Source organism: Vanessa cardui, chromosome 19 (assembly GCF_905220365.1).
Source record: "Vanessa cardui chromosome 19, ilVanCard2.1, whole genome shotgun sequence".
In the NCBI taxonomy this organism is placed as follows: Eukaryota; Metazoa; Arthropoda; class Insecta; order Lepidoptera; family Nymphalidae; genus Vanessa; species Vanessa cardui.
Window position 1 is genome coordinate 4,497,881 of NC_061141.1, and position 25,899 is coordinate 4,523,779.

At 32.7% G+C, this 25,899-nt stretch overlaps 2 protein-coding genes across 4 annotated transcripts in view; one reads left to right on the plus strand and one right to left on the minus strand.

The window, feature by feature from the left end:
• The window catches only part of LOC124538063 (protein mini spindles), a 35,728-nt gene extending 25,794 nt beyond the window's left edge, over positions 1-9,934 (minus strand). Inside the window, exons 1-8 of the mRNA XM_047115072.1 lie at positions 9,747-9,934; positions 8,548-8,768; positions 7,482-7,612; positions 7,091-7,335; positions 5,815-5,972; positions 2,832-3,070; positions 1,627-1,821; positions 55-235 (exon numbers count right to left, since the gene is read on the minus strand). Of these exons, the coding sequence (XP_046971028.1) occupies positions 55-235; positions 1,627-1,821; positions 2,832-3,070; positions 5,815-5,972; positions 7,091-7,335; positions 7,482-7,612; positions 8,548-8,749 (1,351 nt within the window). The 5' untranslated portion in view covers positions 8,750-8,768; positions 9,747-9,934. The remainder of the gene's footprint in view (positions 1-54; positions 236-1,626; positions 1,822-2,831; positions 3,071-5,814; positions 5,973-7,090; positions 7,336-7,481; positions 7,613-8,547; positions 8,769-9,746) is intronic.
• Positions 9,935-10,259: 325 nt separating this feature from the next.
• Positions 10,260-25,899, plus strand: part of LOC124538044 (protein goliath) — a 93,183-nt gene continuing 77,543 nt past the window's right edge. Inside the window, exon 1 of one of the 3 annotated variants that reach the window (XM_047115053.1) lies at positions 10,260-10,572. The gene's annotated coding sequence lies outside the window, so the exon portion shown is untranslated. Of the gene's footprint in view, positions 10,573-13,753; positions 13,846-25,899 lie in introns of those variants that run through there. The other 2 variants (XM_047115056.1, XM_047115054.1) reach the window with 2 other exon arrangements.

The following is a 25,899-nucleotide window of genomic DNA, read 5'->3' on the forward strand; positions in this document are numbered from 1 at the left end:
TCAATTTTCTTATTGTTGACGGACAAATGCAGATGCATTTGTAATAAATCTTACCAGCACTTTCAAGTAGTTTCAACAGGCCAGCAACATACGCTTTGATCAGCTTCTTGTTGAAAGCGGCCGGCTGCGTGACGCACAGGGCACGAGCCAGGAACAAAGCGCTCTCTGCTTTTATTGACGGATTCTTGTTATCGAAAGCTGCGAGCATATCTTCCATGATTGTTTCTAGGTTCGTCTAGAATATAAACAATAATGTTAACTTAATGTCCAATGAGTCGAGATGGCCTAGTGGTCAGAACGCATGCTACTAAACCGTTGATTGCGGTTTCAAACCCAGGCAAGCACCGCTGATTCATGTGCTTAATTTGTCTTTACAATTCATCTCGTGCTCAGCGGTGAAGGAAAACATCGTGAGGAAATCTGCATGTGACAAATTTCATAGAAATTCTGCCACATGTGTATTCCACCAACCCTTCTCCTCAAAGGGAGAGGAGGCCTTTAGCCCAGCAGTGGGAATTTACAGGCTGTTGTTGTTGTTTTTTACTGTCCAATTGCTGAACAAATTAAAATTCATTTGAAAAAAATATAATACACGAAGAAGCTACCATCGCCAAGTCTTAAAATTTAATTTTATGGTATTCTTTACTTAAGCAATGTACAGCAGAGACAACTGTAACACAAAATTATTATATCTTATTAACATACAATCATAAAAATTAGTTCCCAATATTGATTAAAATAATATGTTAAAGTTTGATTACTTTGACTCATAAAGTAATGTCAAGTTATTTAATAGGTATTAAGGGCAATCCCTAATGGGATAAGGTTCCTTATGACCACAAATCTCGTTGTGATTATTGGAAGTAATGTGTCGTACAAAGTAATCTCATTGATGTAATGATATTAACCATGTTTTAACATGAAACACTATTACGAGACGCATAAGAACTACTTATTATGTTGGTAGCTTTACTTTTAAGTAATTTGTAATATGAAGATTTAAAAGTGCCTGAGAGCAGTGGCGTAGCTATCGTAGGGCAGGTGGTGCAGTGCACCAGGGCCCGGAGTTCAGGGGGCTCTCTAAACTATACCTTAAGTTTCTGAAGTTAGAAAAACAAGATTTCTTATTTGTTATCTATAATTATAAAGCGTAATTATTAGTTTGAGGGATGGGGGAATTATTTTAGAGGGATGGGAAAGAGGGGGTGGGGGCCCGATTCTTTTTCTATTCACCGGGGCCCTTCCTCAACTAGCTACGCCACTGCCTGAGAGAGTTCTCCGATAAAGTAAAATGATAACAATGAAAAACTATAATGCACATTAAAAAGAAAACTTGACTTTTTTTTTTAATTTAAAAAATTTGTTTGAAAAGATATTTAATGTTGTCTTAAATTTTCGCGATTATTACACATTTAAATAAAACTAATTATAACGAGTCTACCCGTGACCACGAACACTGCAAAGTGCTCGAAACGTCGGGATGTTTAAAAATAATTAATATACGCGATTCATCCATTATAATTAGTTTTATTTAAATGAAAAGATATTTTTTCCTGACTTCAGTGGGTGATCAGAGATTTTTTTTTTTTAGATTTTTTTTTTTTTAAACAAGTCAGCGTCACTCACGCAGGGGTAGATGGCGTCGACGGCGTCACGCAGCGCCGTGACGACGGCGGGCTTGCGCTCCTTGAACTTGTCGAGCGCGGCCTGCACGCACACGGCGGCGTAGGGCGCGAACCGCGCTCGCAGCCCGCCCGCCAGAGCGCCCAGCAGCCGCCCGCCCAGCGCCACAAGCATTACATTCGTGTCCTTCGTTATCACCTGCCATTTGACGTGACATTTAGCCCTCGATATACTTTTCAATAGGCTATTTGACTGGTTTTTAAATTATATTATTTAGTAGAGGTTAAGGAACCCAGTAAAAGTTGTTTTTTTTATTTCTAGTATGTATGACTACTTAACAAAGCGAAAATAAAATGTGAATTATTGTAATCAGTGTATATTATGAGTTTAAAAATGGTTATTTACTAACGAAAGTTGAAAATAATACTTAATTTATTCAAAAATCCATTTTTTTAAACGTTTGTGATACAAAACGCTCCTGATTGGCCAGACTTATTATGAAGTCACTTTCTTGTAAACTTTGCTTTTCTACTATATGCACCACAGATAAAAAATACAGGAACGTGACGTCACCGACCCCATTGCAGCGCCATATTGCCCAAGTAGCGTTTGTGCGCGCTTTTAAAATATGGAATTTTTAATGTGATATTTTTCGGCAAATATGTACTAGAAATAAAAAACTCAATTTTTACTGGGTCCCTTAACTTTTACTATATAATATAAAGTGGATTTTAAAAATCAGTCAAATAGCCAATTACCAAAACTAATAAATAAAAAGATTCGTTAGTAGATCATAAGATTACGTGACAAATATTCACAATTGAAGTCGTTGATTATGTATGCAAAACAATTTGCCGTCAGTGCCTATCTCAAGGTTAATAAAAACCATTGTTAAAAGTTTTTCTAATGTCTGGGAGTGATAACGTCACATCCTATTTATTATAAGAGTGTGCCAGATTGTTATCGCGGCTTCGGTCGCTAGCTTATTCTGCTCATTGTTTTTAATGTAAATCGACCAATTTGACTTTGCACACATGTATGCTAAACTTAACTTTTGATTGATATATTATTGATCATTATTCATTACCATTAATTATCTTGAAATAATAAATAAACGTAAAAACGTATAGTCAATTTAAATTGACTAATATTATTATTAGTACATAAATAACTTACATAAAATACAAACATTAAAGTTAATAATTTACCTTCTTCAATGCTCTGACTAAGTCAGCATAGTCTCCGGGTTCCAATTTGGGAGCATTTTTCAGTAAGTTGTCTAATGAATCTAGCGCTTCCTTCCTCTCTTGCCATTTCTTAGCCTCGAGCTTGTCATAGAAATCTTTGGGTAGTTTGGACAATATTTCCACCGGATCGAGCAAGTCAAACGTGTCCACTTCGGCTGAATCTCCGCCGCCAGTCTCAGCGTCTTCATCGTCAGCACCACCTGTTGAAAATCAGGAGAATAACTATTATGCCCCCAAAAACTCAAATTTTTTTTTCTAAAAAAAATTCTTGAAAAATTTGTCTTGGTATGGCTCCACTCCAAATAATCACAAAATTGATTGATAACCAAAAATGATTCCTAAACATGTGTATAACTAAATTTTTAAAACATAGTCATATTTTATATCAGTATATGTTATACTAAAAATCTTCAGACATACTGATACAAATGAATTGAGAACCTGAGCAGGTTACAAAATTATTTAAAAAATACTTGTTACATTTCTATCCCTCACCATGCCACAATTTAAAGTATATTTAAAATTGTTAATACCAGCTTCTCATCCGAAAGAGAATTTACTTTCTTAATTTTTTCATTGCACTTCATGCTAACTAAATCACTGTTCAAGTTATTTGTTTGTGAAACTCTTTTCCTCTAAAAGCATGACTTGCACAAACAGTTCCAAATAAAATCAAACTATCTGTATCTCTATATGTGTTTCCAATGGTAGTAAAAGCAAAGCAAATCAACATTAACAATTAATAGACATGATTGATTGGTTTAGAGGGATTGAGAGATTGGTTTGAACTTAACAATACTTTATAGTAGAAGTATTATAATCTATACATATAATAAAATTGGAGTGTCTGTTTGTTATGCTAAAATAGACTTTTTATACTCAATACATATGTATTGATTTATATTATACACAGTACATATACCAAAATAACATTTTTTACAATTTTTGTCAGTCTATCTGTTTGTTTCGGCTAATCTCTGCTGGCGGCTCTCTCTAATAACGGCGTGACCGATTTTGACGGGACTTTCACTGGCAGATAACTGATATAATCGGGAATAACTTAGGCTACAATAATAATTTTTTGTTAAATTCAAACGTGTATAATACCGCAGGCAGAGCTAGTAATATACACTGGCCGCCAAAAAAATCGACCCACCCGTATTTTTTTACTTAAAAAGTTGTTATCTTAACTATGCGACGACCTAGGTGGATTGTTTTACTTATGGGACATACATTTAACATTTTATTACCCACTTGATATTGATTTGGAGGAGTTGTAAGTGTTATTGTGGATATTTGGAATATTTTTAAAGATTGATAAGAAAATGTTACTTTGTGCACAAAGTGCATGGTTAGTTTATTTCCAGTTCTTAACGTGGAATCATCTCGGTTCGATGTTTATTATTGAATACGTGTATGAAACTTTGTTGAAACAATAATTTTAATAAGTTTAATCATAAAAAAATGGATACTACTGAAGCAGAAGCTGCTCAAGTCGTAGCTCTTATTCATGAGGGGTTAAGTCAGCGAAATGTGGCTAGAACACTAAAATGAAGTCGTTCAGGGGTGCGAAAAGTGTACAAACGCTACTTGGAGACTGGGGAGTATCGCCGGAGACCAGGACCTGGCAGGGGGTGCGTCACGAACCCGACCGATGACCGTTTTATTGGTTTGACGTCTTTAAGAAACCGACATCTTTCGGCTGTTGACGTTCAAGGTAGACTCCAAGAAAGTCGTGGAGTGTCTGTGAGTGAAAGTACTGTAAGAAGAAGACATCGAGAGCAAAACTTAACTCCTCACAAGCCAGCAATAGGACCAAAACTCACAGCATCCCATTGACAAGCAAGACTACAATTTGTTAGGCAGCACGTCGATTAGACACTGGACCAATGGGAGACAGTATTGTTCAGTGATGAAAGCCGAATGTCTCTAGTAGGCTCTGATGGACGATGTAACGTCATGCGAAGGCCAGGAGAATGCTACTCTCGGTGTGGCATTCGAGAATCAGTCCGATTTGGTGGAGGCTCTACAATGTTTTGGGGAGGTTATTCTTTGACGGGACGCACAGAGCTGGTTTTTTCCGTAATCGTGCTGTTAATGCTGAAACTTACATAACGGACATTCTGGAGCCTCATGTGATGCCTTACGCTGGATATATTGGGGATAATTTCCAACTTATGGACGACAACGCACGACCTCACGTCGCTAGAATTGTTAAAGACTATCTCAGGGAAGTCGAAATTCCAGTTATGCAGTGGCCAGCCAATAGTCCGGACTTAAACCCGATAGAGCACCTCTGGGACCAGCTTAAACGTACGGTTCGAGCACGAAATCCAATTCCAGAAACCTTGAATCAACTGAAACTGAAGAATGCCAACGGACCCCACAGGAAGACATTAAAAAGCTAATCAGGTCACTTAATAGGCGTATGCAGGCAGTGATTAGGTCAAGAGGTACTCACTATTAAAGTAAGATTTAGGCACCCAAATTTAAAAACAAACGGCATAATCGTTTTGTACAGAAAAAAATAAAATTGCTTTAAATTTTGTGTTTTCGTGTTTTGTCACATATTTACCTAAAATCTTATTTTTTGCGCACTATTTCTGTTTTTGTACAATCCTACTATTGCATTTTTTCATTATCAATCTTAAAAATATAAATATGTGGTAGTTTAAAACCATACGATGGCTTTTTTACAAAAAAATGTAGGTGGGTCGATTTTTTTGGAGGCCAGTATATATATCAGGTCCTTCTTATGTTTAGTTTAAAAGAACTGCTAGCAGAACTCATGGGATATAAAATATTGTAAATATTAGATAAGTATAAAATTAGTTAATGTTAAGTCGTCCTGCCATTGAAATGCACTTATTATAGTCACCGTCGGGCTGGTCGGGCGCCTGCCATTGAAATGCACTTATGAATAATATATATGTATAATAGTCACCGTCGGGTTGGTCGGGCGCGGCGTCGCGCGCGCGGTGCTGCTGCGAGCGCAGGTAGCGCGTGGGCGCGGCGCCGCCCGTGCCGAACGACTCGCGCAGCTCCTGCTGGACCACAGCCTGAAGCGACGCGATGTGGGGCTCGATGGCCGCCCCTATCCATCTGCGGACACAAAGTAATGTAAAGTAACTGTTACTCGTACTGGGAGCCGCACCGACCACCCCTCAACCGGCAGCAGACGCGGAGCGACTCGTGCGCATACTGAACAATGTGTGTGTACGCGTGTTAGAGCACTCGCCGCGCACGGCATTATTATGGTAAGTTATTCTCATAACTCTTCCAAACCATATATTTTCTTAAAGTAAAGTAACAGCCTGTACATTTCCCACCGCTGGGATAAGGCCTCCTCTGCCATTAAGGAGAGGATTTGGAACATATTCCACCACGCTGTTCCAATGCTTGTCGGTGGAATGCACATGTGGCAGAATTTCGATGAAATTAGACACATGCAAGGTTTCCTCACGATGTTTTCCTTCACCTGCGGACACCACGGGCGATGTATTACTACTCGCTACGAATCATCTCTGTTAATAATCATCACTCAACCGACTCTCATATCAAACCAGCTTTTTCTAGATTTAATATGCTATATAAACAATGAGCCGAGATGACCCAGTGGTAAGAACACGTGCATTTTAACCGATGATTTCGGGTTCAAATACCACTATATATATATGTGCTTAATTTGTGTTCATAATTCATCTCATGCTCGGTGGTGAAGGAAAACATCGTGAGGAAACCTGCATGTGTCTAATTTCATCAAAATTCTGCCACATGTGCATTCCACCAACCCGCATTGGAACAGCGTGGTGGAATATGTTCCAAGCCCTCTCCTTAATGGAAGAGGAGGCCTTATCCCAGCAGTGGGAAATTTACAGGCTGTTACTTTACTTTTATACACAAGTAATATATTATCATAAAACATATGGTATGGGTTTAGGGAATTATTCAAGTCTATTTTCGGTAGTCATCACATATTTTATTGCCAAACAGCAATCCTTAGTATTAGTGTGATTCAATTGGAAGGGTCAGTAAACCAGTGAACGACAGGCACAAGGGACATAACATCTTAGTTTCCTTGAAAAAAATTGATCTCCTTGGTATTAATTCTGTAACTGGATATGCAGGATAAAAAGGGTCAGACGAATTGGGTGAGCTATAAGTATAAATTATTTTAATAATATTTAAAATATATATCTACCATTTAAAAGATAACATACCGATGCATTTCAACTACAAGAGCCTTCATCTCATCTCTGACGCCCTTATCTCTGTCAGCTAGTAAGATCGGTATCTTTTTGACCATAGGCTTAATGGCGATCACTTTATTGCCAAACTGCTTTAGGGCTGTGTTCAAAGCCGACACACAAGCCGCCACAACTTTAGGATTCTTTTGTTCCATGCCTTTAAGGAGTTCTTCTTCCACAACTTCATGTTTTTCAATTTCAATGTACATTAAAGTAACCTGAAAAAATAAGTTCATTCTAGTTAAACACCTCCTTAGAATTTAAGAAAATGCAATACTATGTCGACACAAATTATAATAAAATAAATTATTTTTATACATTGTAAAAAATATATATTTTATTTCCATTATTGTTAAATAAATACCTGCAAAGCAAGATCCTTTGTCTTGGTTTTGGGTGCAGCTATACATTTGGCTACAATGCCAGACATCACCTCCCCGGTTGTTTTGCCCGCATGACCACAGTTTTCAACAAAAACAAGAGCTGCTTCCAAACCTAAGCATTACAAAAATAAGTTAGTTAGACTTATTTATTATACATAACACAAAAAAAACAAACTCATTTTAAAAATATGACAACATCATCAATTAAAATATAAAATTGGCTTCATTTGTAACTATATACAGTTGTAGAAAATACAGATTTAAAAAACTGAATTATAATTTTACACATCTACTATTTAAAAAACTATTTTTATTTATTACATATTGAATATTTCTTAATCAATATATTTATTTAATTTGAAAAATTAAACTTCCCAAATGCCTGCTTGGCCTACATCTGCCCCTGAGCTTAACCCAAATGATGATTTTCATGGATAACAAAGGTAGATAGTTGGTACATAGCTTATTTTTAATATAGGGTAAGACTATTCCTATTACGAATTTCATAAAATACATTCAGGCGTTAGATTAAAAAGATTAAAATAAAAAGTTTGCATTAACAATTAATTTTTTTAAATTATAGTAGGATTCCTAAAACTGTTAATATCCTATGACTGTTTGAGGGAATTAAGATGCAGACATGTCAAATGAATAAGTATGTCATTTATCATAATGCACCAATTGGTTTCAATTCAATAGCATTTTGTCAGAAATAAAATGAATCATGTTTTTAAAATTTTATTGAATCCAATACAAAAATTAGTCAGTAATTTGAGGTCAGTGAGTAAATCGTTTAAACTGAAAAGTGGAAGAAATGAAGTGATTCACAATTGTGATGCACAAGGGAACTAAAAAGCAGTAAAATCAAATTTAGATTTATTTAGAAAGATTAAAATCCCGAGAAATACTTTCACTTGCCTAAATTTACAATAGGAGGAAAACTATTGTGAATTATTTTCTATCTTTATTCATGTTACTATTATGTTTGAATAATTATCAAAGAAATAAAAATGTGTACTGATATTTTTTAATCCGACAATCAAGTACCTTTTTCTTGTGCAACAGCATTGCTGTCAGTCACAAATTTCTTTATAAGTCCCAAATACTTATTCCATTCCGGTGCTTTCTCATCATCAATCTGGTTGAATAGCTTTATCGCTTCCTCATAGCCAGCGACTCTGGCTTTCCATAGTTTGTGAACACATTTTTCTTCCGTCGGTAACTTTTTATATTCATTCTCATCCTCCATTTTCAATTTTTAATCTCTACTGAAATTATTAATAGAAATATAAATACTAACATCTATTAGGTCAAAATACAAAAAATATTTAATTGCATACTTTTAAAATAATAACTTAAGAAAATATAACAATTAAAATATATTGTTTGTAACTGAAAGAATACAAAAGTATCTGACAACAGGTTTTAAAATCAAGCAAAACGAGTTCAAGTAATTCACATTGCAAATAACTATCACACTTATTCTCTAAATTAAATGTATTTATATATATTACATTATAATCATAATATAAATGTTTTAAATTCTTTACAATTAATTATAATGAATTTTTTAAATAAAGTACAGACTATTTCCCTATTAACACTCAAGGACTGTCTTTATAAGGAATTTCTTGATCAACACATTACTGTGACCAGGTTTTATATTTATAAGGATTCTAGTTTACCATGAGAACAATTTGTATACTAAATATGCATCTTGTATGACCTTTACTGTGTTTCCCTTACAAGGTCAAGGATTGCAGGCATTTAATGCAGTATGCATGTAAATTGCAGCAAGATGGACATATGTATATATTAATGAGTAAACAATACAATTGCACAAGTAATAAGAGAATAAAGGAACTTTAGTAGTATCAATAGACAATATCAGTATAATATTTTACCAAAACTTCGATTCAATATATTCAGTTCGGGTGAAATAATTGTATCTTTTCGAATTAATAGATCTTGTTATTATATTGCGATTTTTGTATGCGTAGTTGGCACTATATTATGGAATATGGATAGGAAGACGTATCACTCAAAGATGATTCAGCCAACCAACGGTCTTTTTATTTGTCACAATGGCTACCTGGCAAATTTTATGAAACGGTTCAATAATAGACCGGTTCATTAATAACCGCATCAAATTTAAAGCGAGATGTGAAACTGGATCACATACAAATTAAGCAAACGCCCGACAACGGTCACTTTCTACAATACAAACAAATTTTAGAGAAACTTACCGTTATATTGCTGTTATTATTATGTCAAGGTGTTTTAAGAAGAAAAATATAAAATCGAAACACTTATAAATATTTCACATTATCTAAGCTGAGCTAATCTTCCAACCGACAAAAAGAAATTCTTTTTAGACGTCGTTTTTTTTTTGAGTTTGCAAATTGATAGAAAATGGACGTATAATAAATGTTGCCATGCTAATTGCTACATACGAATTGGTGTTTTAACTATTCTTGTAAGTAGCTGTCAAAAATCTAGAAATATTTTAAAAAGATATATAGCAAATTAATGTAATGATTGGTAAATAACTTAATACTTTTAATACAAATAAGAAATAACGTTACTTGGCGATACATTGAAGCATTGTTATATTATTCTCTTATAATATCATTCGTATCGTTCATTTTTCTGTAGTCTATGGTAAAAATACATTAACTTTGTTTTGTTTACAACTCATTCATTCACCCTTGACGGAAAACGAACGGTCGGTGCACGGGCCGCTTTGTATTCATTCGTTACTTCATTCAAACATTTAAAAGGTTTTGAGAACGTCCGGGGACGAGACGTGTGTTGCGGTTATGTCGTAACTACTGTGCGTTCGCAGTTCTTACAGCCAATATTATTAGTTACATTTATTTACAAGTTTATGTTTATTTTTGACTGTGCACTTCAAGTTTTTATTTTGTTAACCGATATATTGCGGAAAAGTGAATATCATTAAATAAACAAACGGTAATGTTGTGTTTTCGTTTGGTATTGGGGTAAGATTACGTTACAACTGGCTGCAAAGAGAATTTTTAACAGCTGTTCGTGCATAGTATGCTTCATATTGTAAGTAAATAAATATGTCTTTACTATATATTTCTATCTAGTTAAGTACTATAATTTAAAATGTATTAAAATTTTTATGACTTAAACGCTTTGTCAATCGGCGGGATTTTTAAAAGACAACCAACAGAATTTTCTAATATAACACTTTAGTAGTAAAATATATTCAAAATTATGTTGATAATTCTTGAAGTTTAGTTTTAAGGATTTAACGAAATTAATTATGATCAATTATTTTGAAATATTTGAAGCTTACTTTGTGTTCGTCTAATTAAATATTCTTTATCTCTAACGTGTGAGAACAATAAGTTCGAAGTTTGTTAATTGTCACGTACAGAAATTAATCTTGCCGATATTGTTTCTATATTAAATTAAAAACTTCTTTGTTATGGAAAAGAATGAATGCAAGCTTATAATAAACTTATAATTACTTACATGTCTACTTCCTTTTTTATAACATGCAGAATTTATTTTTACCTAATATAATGTAAATATAATACATATACCTCAAATATAGTACGTAACAAGTATATGCACTTGAATTGAATATTATAAGTATAGATTAGGTACATGTGTACTTACTTTTTAAGAGTGATTTACAAATAATATTGGCATTTTTTTTGTTTAATCTGGCGGCGGATAAACAACAATGTTTACGAATTTTAATAATGACTTTTTGACCTTCTTTAAATGATTCATACCAATAAGAAAAGTATAACTAAAAAGTGATTGAGAAATGAACGTAGTTCGTATTTCTTAGAAGATTACCCTAATTGGGAAAATGCTTAGTTCAACCTACATCATAAATAGCATGGATAAGAACGAAATGTCTTTAAGTTTGTGAACAATAACTGTAACTAGTAAAACAATCTATAAAATAACCAAAAAACAACAAAATAACTAGACGATTTAATAAAATCAATATATAAACACTATAAGATAATCAAATCAATAATCTTAATTACAATGATAAGAATACACTTTAAAACCACTTATTAATAATAAATAATAAATATTCAAGTAAAAGAACTTTATAACGTCATATGTTTTGAATGTATGCAGAGTTATTTGCCTATTTTTAAATTAGTTCAGTTAAAAAGCTAATAATTTGAGACCCACGTTATAGCGAACAGAAATTATCAACTGTAAAAATTTCAAGTGTCTAACTATTATGGTTACAGCCTGTTGGCAGACAAACGGACGGACAACGGAGTTTTAGTGATAGAGTCCCGTTGTACCCTTCTGGAACGAAACCTTAAGAAAGTACTATAAGAAGCATAGATTTCCTTTAATGAAACTAAACAGATTATGTTTACCATGTGGTCTCATCTTAACATTAATGTCCAAATTATATCATTAATCTATATTTAAATTTACTATTAATAGGCAATTCAAATATTGTTAAGACGCATTTTGTACAAAATATTGACTGACGTATTTGATAATATATAATATGCAAACTGAAGTTAATGGGGTCTTATTTTTAAATCATTACATTGGTATTATACAAACTCAGTTATGAAAATGCATAAAATGAGATTGGTCCCAATATGTAAGATCTATTCACTAACAAAGGAGCACATTAAATTATTATATGACGGTCGTGCTTACGAGATAATTTAATGTGCATGAGAGGACTAAGAGAAAAATCAAAATTAGATAGATTACATTTATTTAGTCTCAAAATCAATATGTCATAAACCCCTCAACTTCTTGAGTAAATTGATCTATAACTTCGTGTAAATAGTGTTCAAACTTGTATGTAGATTTACATATTTTTTATTGTAGTATAGTTTGCTACTATTTCGACATCGTTAGAAAATTATAAGGCTACCCTCCTCTTGGTTTAATCTATTGCAAATAAACTGATAAACGGTAACATATAATTACGATAATCTACAAAAAAAAGAAAACACAATTTAAGTATTTACTATCTGTATATCGCGAAAATAACCGTGCCTCTCGTCACGTAGCGGCGAGCGCGCGGATATGGGTGCAATCCCCGGCCGCCATATTTGCAGTCGCCATCTTTGGGAGTGAATCACATGCGCATGCGATCACTGGGCGCTTGATGAAGACAGTTCGAGTTTTCATTTACGACGTTTCGTTTTATTCTTTCCGTGTCAGTAAATTGCGTGAATCACAATATCCGTTACGGATTGGCTTTGTTATTTATTTTTACTCAAATACCTATAGAAGTATTTTTACATGTTATACTAACTAGTTTTCCTAGTAGATATGTAAGAATATTACATTGTTCGTGGTTTTATGCTTCTGCCTGAGTTATTAAGGAAATCAATAAATAAGAGCGTCAGTGTTGACACTTGAGTCTGAAACAACTAAACCTAGATAACGTTTTGTTTGAAGTGGTTAGATTAGATGAGAGGAATACGTTTATGCAGATTGAAGACGTAAATACATATGAAACTAGTCTCGAGTGTGTTTCACTTGCTTTTATTAAATTAAAGAACATATGACACCTACGGGGGAAAAAAAATCTTTACGTGAGAAGAACGCACATAACAGCGATTCCCTATAAACCTTACTATTCTGATTGGCTTGCCTCTCTAAAAATATACAACGAATAGTACTTACTATGTTTATATAAAACTACCTACCTAGTTGTCGCCAGCGGCATTGGTCGCGTTTAAGGGGTGGGGAGTCATGTGTTCGGCAAAAAACGTAGTCTATGTCCTTCCTTGAAGTTAAGTTTGTTTCTCACCAAAATTTCATCAAATTCGGTTCATTGGTTTGGTCGTGACAGAGCGACAGACAGACAGAGAGACAGAGTTACTATCACATTTATGATATAATAATAATAATAATAATATAGGTTGAAGATATTGTGGTATTTTTTTAAATTGATATCAATAAGGTATTCTTACTATGTTTGAAAAAGTATTTCAAAATATTGATTTTACTAATAAAAAGCCACAAAAATATACTCCGGCAAAATAAACAAACATTCTATTTCCCGCAAAATCGCTGTCAGTCATTTTGGTGACGTCACGTTGAAGTAGTTTATTTGAAATGAAATTATCATTACAAGTATTGTCAGCCCATGTGCTCACATATTAATCCGACCAAGTTCAATGGGCTACAAGAGAGCTCATTTTGGTTTAAATCCCCCTTTGTAAACGTCTGATATTAATTGCTTTTTGTTTATATCATATTATCTTTGTATAGAAATAACTCATATGACTTGATACCTATGTCTTAAGTTTTTACATAGTCCTATCCAGTTCGTTCTCGACCGGCTTCGCGTGAACATGTAAGGTAATAAATAATACAAAAAATACTTCTACCATACCATATTTGTTTAAAGTTTTAATTTAAATGCGAAAAGTCGTCAATACGGAGTTTTTTTTTTAATTATAATTCTGGAATTAATTTTAAAATTAATTATATTTCCGTTTTCTTCGTCGTCCACTGCGGGTTTACTTCAACGCAAAAAAACGTGATGTGCTGATAACACGCAATGATAGTGAAGCAATTGATAATATCGTGGGTCAAATAAACTAAAAGTGATGTTTATTGTGAAGGCTGGTTTCGCTTTCGTTTATCTTACGTATGAGTGAACGATTTTGAAAGGGAAGCGGAGAGAAGTTTTGTGTTCTAACATTAAATTTACTTTAGAAAAATCCAAAAGATCTTAAAGAAAAACTAACGGTACTCAACGAACTATTACACAATTGTTCGATTTATTCATCGTTGAAAAAGATTAGTCGTTGTCGTTTGGCGTACGTGTGCTTTCAACAATGACATATATACAGTGACGTATATAAGTATAGAAATAGGGGTCCGCTTTGTTTTCATAACATTTTACCGCCTTGCGTTATATACTGTAACTATTCGACTGTGGACAGTACCATAAAGTTTTGTATGTGCATTTATAAAACCATGAACTGTGTCCTACTACTATAGTAAAAAAAATCTTTTATAAACTTAAAATATCGTAATATTACTTGATTCACTGAATATTGTTATGCAAAAGAAGTCTCAGCTCGCCAATAACTAAGCCATTCATTTCCGAGAGAACGATAAACGAATAGTCTTCAATGAATAATTTATCTACCTATCTTACTATAGGTAACTTTATCGTTGTAATTCAGATCGAATGAAGAAAGCCGGCTATCGTTTTGACGTTTCAGATAGCAAACGTCTTAAAAAATACTTTTAATTTCAGTTAATAAATGTTCTAAAATTAAAAATCTGTTAAATTACAAACTAAGATGTAACATCGATTATTCAAATAACCATTCATTTCCATAGACAAAAATAGAACGTAATTGTTGTCATGTCGTTCTTTCATTCATTAATGTGTCAAAATAAAATAAGTTTAAATGGTATAGGTAACTATTTGTCACGAAGCATGAGAAAGCATATTTTAAAGTGTTATTAATAGGTTCCACAGTAATTAGATTGTTGGCTTCGACATGTGACAGCACTGCTCGGGTTTCGACTCTGATTCAATTATTCTAAATCCACATGTTTTTACACGCATGCACATAATTGTATTTGTTTGAAGTTGAAGAGCTTGTTAATTTATGAATTTACAGCTGCTCGATATTGGATTACATAAACTTTTCACTCTTCCGTCTTAACTGTGGGGTTTCGTAATGAGTGTTAATATCAACTTAAACATGTATTCGCAAAAGTTCCAAGAGTCGCAAGTATTCTAACAGACGGCCTTATTGCTAGCGATTCGATCTCATCCAGACAACCCTTGGGTATAAAATTTTGGGTAAAAAATTGCAATTAATTATTTTAATTGACTTTTCGTTTGTTATTATTTTACATCACGATTATTCTATGAGATACGACTTAGCTATATTATATTTGATTATTGGTTTTCGTTATTAGTTACTTTGTCAAATACATATTCTGTATAATTTCATTATGTTTATTGTTTAGTACGATACAACTTAGATGTAGCATCGGCAAATTCAATAAAACCGATTTATACAACCAATTAAAATAGTTCCCTAACGCGCCATTCGACGCTATTCGTCGCTATAGATCCTCGCGTCAGTTCAACCCGAGAAAGCAAGTTCATGTAAATCGATGTGTCAAATTGACGAGTTGTGTCAAGTTATTACGTGTGTAAAGATCATATTCACATAAGAAATAAATATTGATAATTTGGGATAGCGTACTTAATTCGAATGTGATCGGTTTTACGAATTTTGCCGATGCTACATCTAAGTTGTGTCGTAGTATACATTGTTCTACAATTTCATTTAAAAAATATGGCGTAAGGGCCGTTAAATATTTCATTCGTCATGGTTGTGAAATCCTGACGCTTCACACGCACTTGACATACACTTCTTATATTATTACGTTATTTTAAAAAATATATACTAACGAATATAGTTAAGACCGTTGTGTTATATTAACGGTATGCAAATTATAGGCGCCTATTTTCTGTCTTGTACACAAGATTTAAATTAACAAAAACGGACAAATAACGGTAGGTGGTATTTGTGTAGTCTGTATACAGATCGATACTATTGTAATCAAAAACCAATTGTTTTTTTTTGTAGTAACCTAGTACCTAATATAGGAATTAGGAATCTTTAATTTAGGCAATCCTATTCTCTTATGACAAGTATCATATTATTATCAAGTATCTGTAATAAGTATCAAGTAAATATATCACTATTTCGAAAAGCAAATTTATTAATATTGATGATTCATTGACAGCCATGTGAACTGATAGTAAAATAAAATAAACTGATCCCAATTTACGGTTGTCGTAATCTAATGAGTTTAAGGGATTTTTATATAAATTCATTCATCAACCAAGTACGTAAGGTTCTTAATCGTTATCACCTGTGTGGTAGCGAGCAGACAATCCACTGAGTCATACCTAAGAAGTTGGTGGATCATTTTGTAAGGGAAATCTCAACATTCAGCGCAGAACGCGGTTTGAAATGATCGAATACGATATTGATTATAATAATTATAAAATGTATAGGACACACGTATCAAAATTGCGTATCACTGTAAGTCGTTAGTCAATATATTACGAGTGAGATAGGAAGTGTAATCTCATAGCATCGCACAGCGGGCAGAGTACTTTTTCATGTAGCTTACACAATGCGCTAACGCCAAATCGGAAAAGAGTAAGCGACAATGATGATCAATGATTCATGATCAAGTCATCACACATAAACGCAGATATAAGCCTAACATTACGATAAAGCTTTAAACACATGCGCAATATTGTCAAATATAATTTTTCTCTTACTCATATCTCATATAGATAATTAAACAGGCTGGTGAGCGGTCATCAACACTCATAGGTTGTGATAGATCAATGTATGACCAATGTGACGAAGAAGGTTTTCTCTTATTTTAATATCATTCATTCATTAAAGCTCACGTAAATTTATGAGGTCGGGCGGCCTTGCAAAAAACCTAGCATCGAGCAAAAAAAAACAAATAATTTCACAATAAAATTACCTGAATGCAACCAATTATGTTTTTCCTCAAAAATCTTTTATAAATATTGAGTATATTAAATATTGCAATACTATTATTATATTTAAAAAATTAAAAGGGTCTATACATGACGATGCTCATTTCGAAGTACCGTATCATGCTACTGAGTTTATGATCCGGTGAGTTTGTTTTGAGGTGACGTTTACAGTTGAAATTGGGTGACGATGAATCATAAACTGTTAACCGGTTCTCGAACATAATGGAACGGGTAGGTATTGCATAAAATTAAACATAATATGTTGTATTCAACGATAAGATATATTATAATGAAAACACTTAGTCACTGAAAACGAAATAGGTTATTTAAATAAGAATTATTTACATCGAGTATTTAATTAGATATACATAAAATTTTAAATAATTACCGTAAAAGTCGTGACCTATTGAAACGATGACAAGAAAGCTAGCAACATAACCCGGTTCAAACACAATTTTCATTCTCGGCGAAACATTAAGCCGCTGTTATTTTAATTTTGGAATTCGAGGCAAATATTTGATTCACTTTTCCGCTTTAACCTCCTTCGTGGCGAAATTAAAAAAAAAAGTAATAACTATTGATTGACATAACGTCCACAGCTTTAATCACTCGAGTGTGGATGCGAGGAGCGATGCATTTTATATTGCTAGTGTGTAACTAACCTAACTGGTGATCAGTCGAGTGAGGTTTCAGACATGCATTTTATATTGCTAGTGTGTAACTGGTGCGTTTTTTTTTTAATTTAGGTCGCCCATATCTATATTCGATTTCCTCGTAATGCAAGTTGAGTGGCAGATAACGTGCCAATAAACGGTTGTATTAAACCCATTTCTTGCATTTATCTCGCGCAGGTCATTGGTATCTGCTAACTGGGTTAATGACTCTACAAAAATAGTTGATATTGTTTTTTTAATTGATATTTCCAGATTCGTTTGACGTGTTTCGATAATCTATTTGAAGCGAGTTCGAATTTAGTATTTATTTCTGGTTAGCGAAGCGTGATTTACAGTATTTTGACGTCATCGTGCAAAGCTGCAAAGAAATCTCTCGGCCGTTACAATCTTGCTAAATTATCACTTCCCAAAACACTTTTTTTTTATTGAAGACCATTCATGCTCGTTTTCGGTGTGTGAGCGAGATAGCAATACGAAAATAACACATATTAAGACCAACGATACTAAACGGAATCATTCATGAATGGTGTTACTAATATTTTTTACGTTTTACTACAATGTTAATGATATTGAATTGAATATAATAGAGTAGTGAAAAGAGTTCTTAGGGTAAAAACAACGCAATTTTGTACAAAATATTTTATCAAAATGTAAGCTTTTTCTATTACTTTAGAGTAAATCGCATCAAATCCGTTAAGTGGTTTAAGCGAAGATAACGGACATACAGACAGAAACAGAAATACTGTATTATAGTATTTGTCAAACACGTAAAAAGATGAACACACTTCCACTTAATAAGAATATTTGTATATTCCTATCCATTACTAAAGTTAAAACAGAAGGAAATTAAAAAAGACAAAATTCCATCTTTAAATTTTAGCCTAGTTTTTACAAGCCGTAAATTTTGTCATATATACCTATTTATTAAATGTTTGATGTATGATTGTATCGGCACCAGTACTTTACTTTTATTTAGTTTGAGGCTTACTTCAGTAAGCGGGCTTGCAAAATTTCAGCTCTAACTATTAAGTGCAACTTGTTTAAAAGCTTGTAAAAATAAAATGCTTTTAGCAACCCTCGGGGGCACTTATGCACTTCCCTGGTAATACTTGTTTATATAATTACAAATATATGTCATACTATTTTTCGTCCCCCAAATTCGCCTATGTGTTATTCTGATGCATATGCTATACTTTTGTGTACTTTCATTAAAATCCTTTTAGTAGATTTTGCCTGAAAGAGTAACAAACATCTATCCATGCAGCTTTCGTCTTTATTATATTATTATTTATATTATGCATATATAAACAACCTTGTTAAAGATAATGCAAGCGGTGCTTAAGTACATAAACGAAAGATTAAATTTTTCATACAAACACAGTGAAACAATACATTGGCTAATAAAGAAAACATGACTATATATTTATTATGACAAATACAATCAAATATTTCGCTAGCGAATATCACGCTTGGTTGAGTAATATTTCGTCTTTGTATCTCGTGGGCGTTACTCGAACAAATAAAGCAATTTCCTTATTACCCGTAGCTATCTTTAAAACAATGATAGAAACAAAGGAAGTGAAACTGAAGGTGAAATATTGGTCGCGTTCAAAATTAAGAAACAGCCTTTTGACTTCCTTCGATCACAGACTAAAAATAAACTATGTAGTATGGTTTTGCGGAAGCTATACGACCTTCATGATGAGAACTTTTCCCTATTAACTGTTTGATGTGGGCGTTAGGTTTCGATGCGTATTATGACGTATTATGGAAGTTAATTAGTTAAGCAAACATTGAAGATGCACTTTAAGGAGAGTTGATGATATAATGCAAACGACTTAGGCAATTAGTAGAGCTAATACAATATAGATTACTAATTAATTAGAAAATTTGCTCCTTTCAATCCCATTAGGCATTCGTTTGACTTATATAGATTTAAATATGTAGACTTACTCCTATTATAGACTAATCCATATGTATTTACCTAACCTTCCTAAATTATTTTTGGGCATATACAAAAGCAAAAGGAAGTAACTACGGAAATAGTTTATTTCCATTAGATGATTGATATCATTTCCTGGTAGGTATGATGTGATTTTTGACATAAAAGGTCGATATTAGCCTCTCTGGATTAATCACAATAATGACTACAAATTGTCTGATTATTATATCATATAATCCGATTACATTTTGAACGTTATTTCTTAATTAAAAAGCCCAGAAACTATCTTTACTATGAATACCGATTGATTGGTTTTAATGAAAAAAAAAAGCCGGAGTGAATGAATGAATGACTGACCTGATATACGGATGATTAAAACGTGTATACTGAATAAGCATATTTGCATTAAAAAGTTGAAGGACGTGCTTGTCTGATTTTTTAAATATTAGTAATTATTTAGCTTGTATCGCCTATTGACGATAATTACGATATTTTAATGACTATTTCGCTGTCAAAGAATTTACGTCTAAGTCGTAAACTATTATGCATTTCTGTGCGAAATCTTTCGATCAATACAACAACTTTCTCAATATTTATACATAAAGGTGAAGAGGATAGAATATATTGTAATTTATAGATCCGTTTTCGATCTAAAATATATATAAATTTTCGATCATAACCATTAATATACAAGTAATACTTCAATATTTCTACACTATATAAATAGTTGTTATATAGGATGGATCTATAATTTTACGCTAATTGTTATTGAATATCATCAAAACAAGAACATAATAATCAATATAAGTTTCACAATCACAATATAAGTTGTCAATAATTAGTTTAAAAATATCTTAAACGTGTATTATGAGAAAAACAAACAAACTATTCATTAGTTACCCTCTTTCAAATATTATATACTTGTATTAAAGTTATGTATCCCATATTATATAACGACGACCTTCATGGTCGAGTGGTGTGTACACTGGTTTTCATGGGTACGCCACTCTAAGGTCCCGGGTTCGATTCCCGGCCGAGTCGATGTAGATTACCATTACTTTTCTATGTTGTCTTGGGTCTGGGTGTTTATGGTACCGTCGTTACTTCTGATTTCCGTAACACAAGTGCTTCAGCTACTTACATTGGGATCAGAGTAATGTATGTGATGTTGTCTCATATTTATTTATATTTATATAAGTATTTATTTATAGTTAGTATATAGTAACTATAATAATTCCAAGCTTCTTAGGAATCCTTTATTGACATGAACTTTAAAATCACAAAATCCATATGCCGTGACTGTGACCGCATTTAGAATATATTATATTAGCCTACTCTGCGTGTGGTATATGTGTCGCTGGATTTAATCATAATAAACGTGTAGGTACTAAATTTTTAATAGCACCATGTGGGATGCTAAAAATATACACAGACTCCTGGCGACATTGTTTTTTTAATTATAATATGTAAACGGTTCTTTTTCAATCGTTAACAAAGATTCATCTCTTACAACTTTAGTTTACTTGTCGCCCGCAGCTTCGCTTGCGTTTTAGGGTATTTGTTCTCATGTGTCAGGCGAAAAAAGTAGTAATGTCTTTTATTGGAGTTCATGTTCGCTTCATAGCAAATTTCGTCAAATTCGGTTTAATGGTTTGAGGGTTAAATAACTCAAAAGATTAATATTTCAAACCTATAGTGAATGAAATCACAAGCTTTTCGGAATATACAATGTTGGTGGAATCTTTGAAATTAATGGTACAATTCTAAGATAAAATTGCCAGAAGAGAACGTCATTGTTTCTCAGTACAAATAATAATTATATTATTTAATTTATTATTATCTTGAACGCGTGAAACAAACGAATAATTTTCAATGAAGATGAGGACTACACACACACACCATTCAACAGGGTGGAATTGAAAGGAATCATTGATTGAGAATGAGAACATCGTAAAAAAAATCAGCCCTAGAAACAATTTTTATCAAACGAAACCGTAGATTGATTTTGCAAAAGCATTCGATAGCCTTGTACAAGACATGTCTGGTAAACCGTTTTGTTTATGTTCACTGGCCCAGATACTTCTCTTTTTCATCAGTCGTGATTCGCTGAGCGCGTCATCTGGGGGACAATTCTACTAACAATATATGATGAAACTCAGCTTAATCTTACTTATTAATAACCGTTACGATATTCAGATTCACTTTCGATCGAACTGGATTGTTGGGTTAGTGGAACAAGAAAACGGTTGAACGTCGACGATTAAGTTTCGATTCGATTGCAATAGTGTAATTAATGTAATTTTTTAGTTAAATTCAAATAATTAGTTGTAACTTAATAAAAAAAAAAAATATTATTTAATACAGGATTATAATAACAAATTATTTAATATGGGAAAGCTAACTCGTAGACTTCCAGACAATATATACGTGGCTTTGTATTTTAAATGTTCAAAAAATGTAACTCCTGAGTATTTAGCCGGTTCTTCTAGGTAAAATCTACATCCTGAACCGGTAGTAGTGTAACAATTAATATATTTTGTAAAATGACATTTCAAAAGTGCTTTTAAAAGCCTTCTTGAATAAAGTATGATTTGATTAGGTTTATTAGAATTACCCTTTTCATTTATACAACCTTATTTAATAAAGTCCTAATTTCTTTATCGTGTTTTTGATACGAATGTCACTGGGTTTAAATTATTGCGTTATTTAAGGTCAGCTTTCAAAATCTAAGTAGAAATCGATCGATCGATCGTTGATGTAAAAGATAATAGGGAAATATGTCGGCAAAATAACTCTAACACTTATTTTACTTATACACGTATATACGATAAGTTATTTCTGTTGACTAAAATTGTTGTTATATTTTAAATACTTTATTGCGGAACTATTTATACCTGACAAAAAGTTATTCCAGCTGAAGATAAGCGGAAACAAATAGAGAGACAGATAAAAATCTTATAAAGGTTATTTTATAATTAGAAACAGACACTCCAATTTTATTATATGTGTAATTGTGTCCATTGAAGTCTGGAGTTGCGAGCAATCTAGGCACTATTCCGAAGTCATAATTCATACTTTTATTAGTATTACATGACAGTCTGTAATATTTATATCCATACAAAAATAAACCTATTTACATATATTCATAAGGTTACATTTTCATAAATGGATAACAATAATAAAACGCTCGTAACATTCTTCAAGTTTAAGGTCAACAAAAGATCGTTGTGCATTTCTGATATACTAAGATTTATTTGAAAATATATTGTGAAAGCATTGAGCTATGTGAATCACAGTGAAAACAAACCAACGAAAGATATATAACAGACATATAGTATATAATATATTTACACATATAGCTCAAACAAAGATATATTTGCTCACTTTCTTACACCGGAGTTTCCCAACCCGAAACGACCGCAGTGAACTTAGGCGCAGTACAGACGGTCATACGTTGCTACCGAGGCAGGGACTTGTAACATTGCCAACTTACTAACTTCAGACTATTGATAGTTTATCGATAGAAAACCCAATAACCTATATATGCCCGTCTCTGGATTTGAACTTGATAACTCATTTCTGCCGTACAAGTTACTAGTTACTAGACAAACGAGGCAGTTAATTAATCTATACAAAATCTATAAAAAATTAATGTATATAAAATAGCAGTTCCATTTTTAAACATGGAAGAATAGTTAAATACTTATTTAATAAATAAATTGTTCTACATTGTTTTTGGTAAGGAATTTTAGCAAACTATACAAGACTCTCTGGCGTCATATTAAGCCACCATTATAATCGTGCACAGAATACCTCGCCTTTTAAATCAACCAGTTACTTACGAAAAAGGAAATCTCTAGTCGATTGGCGTATACTGCGTAATAGCTAACGTTATTACATGATTGTACAACTGAGCCTTAAAAACGAATGTAGTTAACAATATGTCTTAAAGCAAGTATCAAAATCGTTATTGAAGTACAGAATTTTTCAATAACAGCGCTATGCTTCCTTAGGCGCGTTATGAAAACATCATGGTAGTGAATTTTTATGACGTTCGCTCGCGTGAAAACTATACGATGAGTCGCTCGCCAAACCGTTTATGAGAGTCAAGAACTCAAAATAGGCAACTTAACACCTCATTTTATTTTATTACAAATTTTGATTGTAAACATATTGTCGAGTGGGTTATTAGGTACAATTATAACACTCCACTCAAAATTTAAAAAAACGAATCATTATTATTTAACTGTTATTAATTATTTTTATAAAAATAAAAACTATTTTTAATTACCTTCTCACTCATGTATATATACGCTCTTTTGTATCTATCTATCTATCTATCTTTTGGAAGGGAGACGGACGAAAAAGCCACCTGCTTGTAAGTGGTCTGAACGCACACAGACACACTGTAGGAAATACCATCATCAATGCACTTCCAACTAAAATGATATATGTCTTTAATTACGCTTAAACCGGAAACTATTTAGTAATACGATTTGCCGGTAGAATATTTGATGAGCGGACAGAAAGTACAGTCGGGGTAATAAATGGTTAGATTCGAAAGGTACTATATTAAGACTTGATAAAGGAATTACTTTGAAAAACTGACGAAGGTTTTCTTACTATGACTGTACAAATACCTATCACCATTTCTATCCTTTATTAAATTTAAAACCATTAAACTTTATTAATAGGCATAGCAAAAAAACCCAGACCTGAGAACTGACGAAAGAAACTCAGCGTTTTCCTTTTGTATATTTTATGGATAGCTATACTTCTGCAATTAATATTATAAATGTGAAAGTAACTCTGTCTATCTGTCTGTTTGTTGTTATTTCACGACCAAACCACCGAACCGAATTTGATGAAATTTTGTGAGTAGCAAACTTAAAGTCTAAGAAAAGACATAGGCTACTTTTTACCTAACACATGACAACCAACATCCTAAAACGCGGGCGAAGCCGGGGGTGATGACTAGTAATAATATAATATGCATAAAGTAATTTGATTATCTATAATGTAAAGATAGTCATTTTGTTATCGGTTTGGGATTGGCTCGTGCATAAAATATATACCGTCTTATATTGTTTAATGTTGCCAAATACCCATTTCGTACAACGTAACGTATTATATTATATAGTACATGCATCTCAATGCCGTTGAATGTCTACTACGAACATACAATAAGCGTGTGTAATATGTTTTACTTGTACATAATAATTGGACAAGCCGGTCAAATAAGCCTTGAAGCTATAATACTAGTTTTACAAGATAAAAACTGTATCGATAAAGATAATCGAACTGCATACATAAATGGCACTAACATATTATATGTTTAAGAATTATTTAAAATATCTGCGGAATCCCTATTGACCTCAATTTAAGCTCAATTAGATGTGATTTTTATTTAAATGATTATAGTTTTTTAAACCTACCTACGTACTTATTTATTATTTATATATTTGGAACAGAAAATTCGATCGATTTATGACACTAATTACTGTAAATAACAGCATTGTAAATCTTGCCGCTTCTTCTCGTTAGAAGCTGCTTTCCGAAACTGTGGTAGTATTTAATTATTGACGATACAAAAACGCTTCATTGTGAATTTTACTTGAATAAAATTGATTTGATTATATGTTTTCAACTAAGTAAGTTCGAAACTTGAAATATTGGTAATTAAAAATATCATTTGTGAAGGTTATACTTGGTACATTTTTTGTAAATAATCATTAATTGATTAATTCGTATATATTTAAAGATATACTACTAATCGTTTGGTCGGTTGATCTTGATAGTACCCGGACGGTGATTCAATAATGATTCTAGGTATTTTTATTTTGTCACTACTTTATCATTTTTAAATATACAGATTAAATATAGATATAAATGATTTGTGTTTTTTTTTTAATTATTTTTTGCTAACCGTAGGTATTTTTATTTCTTACTTTTATGACGTTACAACCTTTTTCCGTGCACGAATGATACGAAGGTTACAGGTCCTTAATGGTTTTGTTATCAATATTTGTTATGTTAGTTTTTGACATGCAAGGTTAACTGTAACTACGTAAGTTATTAACTTCCAAGTATAAACTTTAACTACGATTTTACTATAAGTAACTTGACCTCAACCCTACCTCGTAAGTTGACAATACATTATTGGTGACGTGCAAGACGTCACTGATGACGTCACTGACTGACGTTTGGGAATCGGTAGACTTGGCAAACATCTA